Source organism: Sinocyclocheilus anshuiensis, unplaced genomic scaffold (assembly GCF_001515605.1).
Source record: "Sinocyclocheilus anshuiensis isolate Anshui unplaced genomic scaffold, SAMN03320099.WGS_v1.1 scaffold718, whole genome shotgun sequence".
NCBI classification, from domain to species: Eukaryota; Metazoa; Chordata; class Actinopteri; order Cypriniformes; family Cyprinidae; genus Sinocyclocheilus; species Sinocyclocheilus anshuiensis.
In genome coordinates this window covers 175,706-183,736 of record NW_015546102.1, presented here as the reverse complement: position 1 = coordinate 183,736, position 8,031 = coordinate 175,706, and the positions used below count along the sequence as shown (strand labels likewise).

The 8,031-nt window shown below is 34.7% G+C and overlaps 2 protein-coding genes across 2 annotated transcripts in view; one reads left to right on the top strand and one right to left on the bottom strand.

Moving 5' to 3' along the window:
* The window catches only part of mrpl37 (mitochondrial ribosomal protein L37), an 8,736-nt gene extending 2,340 nt beyond the window's left edge, over window positions 1–6,396 (top strand). The window contains exons 3-7 of the mRNA XM_016502214.1: window positions 1,126–1,241; window positions 4,228–4,413; window positions 4,620–4,771; window positions 5,375–5,578; window positions 6,196–6,396. Coding sequence (XP_016357700.1) covers window positions 1,126–1,241; window positions 4,228–4,413; window positions 4,620–4,771; window positions 5,375–5,578; window positions 6,196–6,273 — 736 coding nt within the window. The 3' untranslated portion in view covers window positions 6,274–6,396. The remainder of the gene's footprint in view (window positions 1–1,125; window positions 1,242–4,227; window positions 4,414–4,619; window positions 4,772–5,374; window positions 5,579–6,195) is intronic.
* Window positions 6,397–7,824: 1,428 nt separating this feature from the next.
* The window catches only part of ssbp3a (single stranded DNA binding protein 3a), a 48,079-nt gene continuing 47,872 nt past the window's right edge, over window positions 7,825–8,031 (bottom strand). Inside the window, exon 18 of the mRNA XM_016502162.1 lies at window positions 7,825–7,949. Coding sequence (XP_016357648.1) covers window positions 7,825–7,949 — 125 coding nt within the window. The remainder of the gene's footprint in view (window positions 7,950–8,031) is intronic.

Here is an 8,031-nt window from a genome sequence, read left to right as displayed (position 1 = left end):
TATGTGGAAAATAATGTGTTTTTTGAACCTTAAACCGCATAAACATTTCATTACACCAAATACACAAAATAATGTTCTTTTTAGCAACAACATATGACCCCTTTAATGCTTGAGCGGTTTGGCCTTGTGCGTCAAGCAAGCATGTAACGTTACAAGTTAGAAAAACAAAAAACAGCAGTACTTTTTGTGCTATTAACAAAAATAAAATGCTAGAAACTGAACAGTAAACCTCGCAAGTTTGACTTTTGCCTTTTGTCTTCTATAAAAAAAACTGTTCAGTTAGATAGGAAATTTGCACATGCTCAATATGTAAACAACAACCACAGTTTCCTTTTTGTGGGTAAATCTGGTGGTTACTGCAAATAGTACCACAACTGTCTTGCAGTTGGTGGTGCTGTTTCTGATTAAGTGTTGTCTGTTATTGATGAAAGTTTGTAAAATAATGTGTGTTCATATTGTGATTGAATAATCATTCAGTGATAGGTATGTTTTATTATGTAGATGGCCACCCATATATCACCAATGTACCATGTTAATTACACTGGAAGCAGTGCTAGCTATAAACATGCCATACAGTGTGCAGTTCATGCAGTTCACTTCATCTTTGCACCATAAACAGACTCACGGTTAAATGAAGCGTGCACACCAGCTACTGTCCCCTCTCACCCAACGCTTCATAATTGGCTCAACAGCTTCAATATGGAAGGTGGCATTTGGCCCGGGCCGTGTCGCTCTGATGGTGTTTTTGAATTTAATGACAGTCATTAAACTCGGGCCAGTCTGCATCCTCAGCAGGCAGCGGCTCTGTAAAGCCTTTATTAATTAATACTGCTCCTGGGAGGTCTGCCATTCATAAGAGCCTCTTTGATATCTCTCATCTCCCTGGTTAAAATCTGCCCTTTGGTGGCTGTTTTATCTCCCAACTACTGCTGGCCCTTAACATTTTCCTTCTCACAAAAACCCGTCACACCACGAGCATGAAAAGGCCATATTGACATTGACACGAAAAGACATGACACTTGGGAACATGCGTTTGGTGAATTGGAAATGTTCACATCCTGTTTTGTATGAACCATCAAATAGTTAATAAAATGAGTTTTATGTGTATTTTCTTTTTCTCTATAGTCCCTCGCTCTTAAACGGACTGCTTCACCTGTGTGGAGGCCTGCAGGTCACTCATCCTGAGCTGGCCAAGAGGATTCTTGCTGAGAAATACAGTTTAGCAGCGACCTGGAGGAGAGGTGGGTGTATAGTGTGTAGGTTTATATTGGGCATTTATACTGGCTACAATACTCTGTTTATTTGTAGATATAAACAAATATTTTTTCTGTATATACGCATACACATAGAAAGGTTTGGGATTGTATGCTCACCAAGGCTGAATTTATTTGATCAAAAATACAGTGAAAACATTAAGAAAGTGAAATATTTTCTATTTGAGTATATATATATATATATATATATATATATATATATTATTATATATTTAATACATATATTATACACTAGAGTTGTGTGGGGTGGAGTGAAGATATAATTTGATAATTTGCTGTGCTGTCACAATCGTGTTGCACTGTGGTATATAGAGCTGTGTAGAGCAGTGTAAATCTGGATTTGAATTTTTAATGTTATTATAACCTAAAGATGCTATGTGAAAGTTTGAAACAGAAAATAGTGGTTTTCATCTTGCCACTTTCTTGATAAAGAAAACACATTTTTACTCAAATTAATCCAAATATATTTATAGCGTTTTGGAACCAAACTCTTCATATTTTGAAGAATGTTGGTAACCAAACAGTTTCTGGTTCCCATTGATTTCCCATATTTTTTCCCCATATTATGGAAGTCAATGGGGACCAACAGCTGTTTGGTTACCCACACATTCAACAGAAGATAGAAACTCATACAGGATTGGAACAACTTGAGGGTGAGTAAATGATGACAGTATTCATTCCTTTAACATCCACACAGCCAAGAAAAAAAGTTTTTATTTTTTTTGTATTTTTTTTTAAACTGGACATTTTGAACGTTCCAATAATATTCAGAAATAACGTTTTCATAACTTAATGGGATTGTTTAAAAAAAACGCTCTACAAGGAAACATTCCATTGTATCATTTTGCAAACATTTTGGAAACGTTACTTTTGAATTCTCGGAACATTCTAAAACAACTAGTAACATTTAAAAAATGTTAGACGAATGTCTAACTAAAATTAGGGCTGGTCGGCGATATAGCTAAAAAAAATATCACGATATAATGTTTCATATCGTTCGGTATCGATAATTACTGAAATTGTTTTATAACCTTTCTTAAACAGAGAGCAGTAGAAAAAAGGTTTAAATTTAACCATTTTAACCAATTTATTAAGACAAACAACAACATATTTTAGTCTTAACAAACAAAATAACAATTAAAACAAAATAGAATAAAATTTTAACAAATATCTCCTTTCTTATATTTTATATGCAGATTAAATGAGTATTAAGGAAACATTTGGCCTGTCTCCTGAGGCCACAGGAGGGCACAATGAGCAAAATAATGCACCTCATTAAACGGTTTATTCAATGCAATGAAAATAACGGCTGTCTATAAAAAAGTACATAACGTCTAAACTAATATTTATAAATCAAATATGATTTCGTAAATTGCATAAACAATAATGAACAAAACAGCATCATGTATATATGCATAGCTTAATACAAATAGCCAAAGCGCCGATCACACGATTGCATGTAAAAACATATGAGACGCAGTGGAATGGAATAAAACCCCCACAAATTCTTGAGACATGTTTTCTAAAAGTTTAACCTCTTTTAACTTTACATGGCTTTCTATTCAACTCTTGTGCAGGACACGAGTGCAACAGTCATAGTTGTGCGTCTCAAGAATGCGTCGAATATCAGTTCTGTGTGAATGGCTTGGTTTTGGTTTTAACCTAACGAATATCTTCTCCGCATTGAGCTTCTATAGTTCTCTAATATTTTGAATGGGAAATGCAGCAGTGGCGCATCTTGTGGTTTCAACTGGATATAGACTAACAAAAACATTAAAATGCAACAACATCATCCTCACCGCATCTCGTGCACCGCTGATAAGGCTCCCTGGTGCACACCTAAAATTCAAATATACCGTTTTTTTCATTTGAATGCAAATTTTAATTTTCATATTCGACTAATAATCCTTTTTTTTTTTATTCAGTCTCCTCATCGCAGGCAGGCACGGCACTCATTTCAGCGTGTGTTTCTGTGTTCTGTTGGCTCTCTACTTGTCACTCATAACACGTGCCTTTAAATGAAAAAAAGCATGAAACTATCGTGTGATATATTGAACATTTTTTCTATCGATATCGATGATGGTGTACTGTAGAAACCATGATACATTTTTTGGTATTACTGGATATCGGTATCTTGGAATAAAAAGTTCAAAAGAACCACTTTTATATCAATATAAATATTAATAAACCCCAAACTTTTAAACAGTAGTGTAAATGTTCTGGGTAATAGAACCGTTGCATGAGTTGTACAAAGTGTGCATCCGCAACTTGCAGCCCCACAAATACATCACATTATGCAAATACTGTAAAATCGATTGTGATTGCTGTTTCATATTGACTATAATTTTCAGCTTTTAATAATTATCCCATCCTTATTAAATACAGGCCTTGCTTTTTGAGGTTATATATATATATATATATATATATATATATATATATATACAGTATATAATGTGATATATTCCTGTGATGGCAAAGCTGAATTTCAGTATTATTACTCCAGTCTTCAGTGTCACATGATCCTTCTGAAATCATTCTATGATGAATTGGTTGTCTAGAAACTTCTTATCGATGTTGAAAATAACTGTGTAGCTTAATATTTTTGTGAAAACAGTGATTTCAGAATTCCTTAATGAAATAGAAACAGCCTTTATATGAAATCTTTCATAAGATAAATGTATTTGCTGTCATTTTTGATCATTCCAACACACTGGGTAAAAGTATCAATTAAAAAAAAGCTTTCTGATCCCAAATTTGGAATGTTTAATTACTCAAAATGTTGTAGTATTCAAAATGGATGTAGAATTAATTAGTTATTCTTTACATATATTTATGTGTTTATTGTGTGTGTGTATATATATATATATATATATATATATAATTTTTTTTTATTGACAAAGCTGTATTTAGATCAAAAATATTTAAATGATATGCAAAATCCATCTGTTCCTAGGAGAGGACGTGTTTCAGGTCAGAGGTCAGAATGGGTTGCTGTTGAACTCCATGACCCCTTTACCGGTGGTGGCTGGACAGGAGCAGATCCAGAGCACTGCTGATCAGGCTCTGGAGACCTTCTATCCCATTGCGCCCACCATTGACCTTCAGAACACACATGTTTACCAGGAGAAGAACGACACAGGTCAGCCACTGACTTCATTCACAATCACTCACAGCAAATTCCTGAAAAACAACAACAACAACTGAAAGTCATTTATTACAGTGGTCAGTCAGCCAGTGTTTTTTTAATTAAAAGTGACTTTTAGCATGTTTAATTTGAAATCATTTTCACATTATGGCAAAAAGAAATATTATCGGTTAATTAATTGCTTCTTTCCCTTTCGCCAGGATTCAGAAAGGACTATCCTTACCCTCATGCCCACACTCTCTTCCTGATGGAGATGGGAAATACCCCAAAACTCCTTCCTGAACAGCTCCGTGCTAAAATGGTAATGTTCACCTTTGGAAATGCGCTGGCTCGAGCACAAGCCTTGTATGGGGTAAGATCCTTGCATCTTTAAAACATTGATTTCAACTATTGATAAGGGCTTGGCAACACGATGTACACTGCTGTTCAAAGTTTTGGGTCAATAGGATTTTTCTCTTTTTTTTCTGTTAAGAAATTAATACTTTTATTCAACAAGGATGCATGAAATTTATCAAATGTGACAGTAAATACTTTTAACCGGAAAAAAATTGTTTCAAATTTATGCAGTTCTTTCAAACTTTCTATTTATCAAAGAATCCTGCAAAAATATTAAATACAAATTTTCCTTGGTCTTAAACAAGACTGTATATACTGCTAATTGTTGTGAATCCAAACTGTTTCAATGTTTTTAACATCAGTAAAAAGTGTTAAAATCTCCAAATGGCATTCTTTTAGTGCAAAATGTATGTAGATAAATAAGTGGCGTTTGTTACTTTGTTTTCCTATGTTGGCACATATAAATAAACAAGATTCTAGATAATTCTTTCTTGTGTTAAGTTAGTAAAAAAACAGTTAAATATTATCTTACTTCTTTGTACTCTGCATGTTCAGTAGTTTGTCAGTAATGATATAAAGCAAAAAAGTAGTTTGCAGATGTTCTCTCATCTTTTTGCAGAAGGAGCCCAGTGTCCTGGAGAAGCCCATCGTGGTGCAGAGCGTGGCCACTAATGGCCGTCTCTTCCAGTTTGTGGTGTTTCAGCTTAACACGACTGACCTGCAGTCTGACAGTGGAGTGAAGAATCTGGCATGGGTGGACGAGGACCAGCCTCTCTATGAGTTTGCCAAGGTCAAGCCTCTTATCAAGAAGAAAGTTGTGCAGGTAAAGAGTTAATTTAGATAAATTAACTTTGACTATCAAGATTTGGCTCTGTAATTGTTTTTTTTAAAGAAATTAATACTTTTATAAATAGTGCATTAAATTGATTGTGACAGTAAAGGCATTAATGATGTTACAAAAAAATTATATTTTAAATAAATGCTGCAAATTGTGCAAAAAACAAACAGTTGTGTGGCTTTTTTTTAACCATAACAATATTACATCACAATATTACTGGGTTTTTTTAATCAAATAAATTCAGCCTTGGTAAGCATAAGAGACTTAAGTAAAAAATATTTTGAAAAATCAGTAGTGTATGGCCTATCCAACAAAAATTTAATCTTTATTTAATGGCAGGGTTCTTAAATTTAGTTAGTTGATATTAAATGTGGTTAAACGTGTATGTATTTGCATTTGTTTTGACTATCTCAGACGAATTGTGCTGTGCAGAAAGCCACTGTTTATTTTTTGCTTACAAGGAAACGTTACTTGCTTAGAAAGTGCTGAACAATACTTGGAATTCTGTGCTCAACAAATTAGAATTCCACTAACTGAGTTGTGATGTATAAGAAGGTGGTGTCAAGCTTTGTCGACTGAACATGTCATGCTCTTCATTATAGGTCCCTGCTGGTTTGTCAGGATATCAGCCTAACACCTTCAAGAAGTTCCTGGCACTCTACTTACATGGAGCAGTGTGAACAGACCAAAGCACCTTTGCCAGAATTATGCCAGAGTTATTTCAATATGTCAAACTCCCATAATTGAAAAAATAATTAAGAACTGTGAATAAAATGTTGGCAGTTGAGACTAACCATGACTGTTCATTTGAATGTCTCTTAACTAATATTGACAGAAACATTTGTTATTATACATATTTACTTGCAGAAGAGATGAGACTTGAAATAGTTGTATGAACAAAAAAATAATTTAATCATAAAAATTACACAACTCATTTCACTGTGTATTCCAAGGAACATAATACATACAGTAAAGGCTAAACAACATGATGTAACAGGTCAAGTAAGGCGGTACAATATTAAGACAGACTAGGGAAGAGAAACTTTAAAAAATATATAAACTCAGCAAAAAAAATTAATCACCCCTTTTTCAGCATACTATATTTTAAAGATAATTTTACAAAATCCAATTTTTTGGAAAGTGTTTAAACAATGCTTTTCAAGCTTGTTCATTGAACAGGGCGATAGGAAGGACAGCTAATCATCCTCACAGTGGCTAACCACGTGTCCCCCCAGAAGCTCAGGAACTTGCTTAGTGTGGTGGTCACACAAGAATTTTTACTTTTGATATAGACACCCCCTTTATTCAGGGACTCGGTATTCCATTTCTGTTCACCACATCTGTGAAACTTGTTCAGTTTGTCTCAGCTGTTGAAATTATGTTAATACAAATATTTACACATCTCAAAAAATTTGAAGGAAATAAACGCAGTTGAATGTGAGAGGGCATTCTTTCTTGGCTAAGTTTAGTTTAGTTAACTGTCTTTTGGGTGTTAGCGGCACGTTTTTAACTGACTAAAGGCAAACAGCAATGGGTCAAACAATACAACAGCACAAAGGAAAATGAAAACTAAGCCAGTGAGAAAAGATGCAGTGTTGCATGATGAAGTGTTGTTGTGTTTGACCAAACTCCCACCCAAAAACACTCTTAATTTCATGTCATCTTCTGAGTGTCCCATGGAAAAATGTCAAAATGTCCCACATTAGGCTCATTAAAAGGCTTTAGCAGTAAAATCCATTGTTATAAAATATCATGACATTGAACAGAAGTAGTCATTTTATTTTGTTAACAGTCCATTGTATTTCCCAAGTATGCGATGAAGGAAATGATAGCAGAATGCTAGATTTTTTTTGTCATTCGCATTGGTGCATATCAAATCTACTGTAGCCAAAGGTGTTCCTCGGCAAACTTGTTTTGAGGCTTTTTAAAATATCAGAGATTAGATCCTAAAATACTCTAATGGAATGTTACACACATGCTGCACATCCTCGCTGAAGAAGTACATAGTATTCTGCACTACATGCAGAATACTATGCATGATTTTCAGATCCACTTAACAAAAAGAAGCAAATTTATGTTGTCTTGGTGTGTGTGGGCTTCTATGTTAAAGTTATATGAAAATATTGGAGTGGTTTTAAATGATGGAGCTCTCATCTCAGACAGGTCCTTCCTCTATCCGTGCTGAAATGAGAAGCATCCACCTCATCCAGAGCTGCGGTAGGATTTGGTTCCTATGGATGTGTGAGGTAAGACTCAACTCTGGTTCTTGGTGAGGTTGGTCCTTGTTCTTTAAGACATGTGGTGTCTTGGTGCTGGAGCTCATCCTTCACACGCTCATTGTCATTGTCGGTGAGTACTGAAGGAAGAGAAAAGTTCATTTATACAGGCCCCCCAAAATCCATCAAGTCATATGTTTGTGTTGGCACTCACGTTTTCAT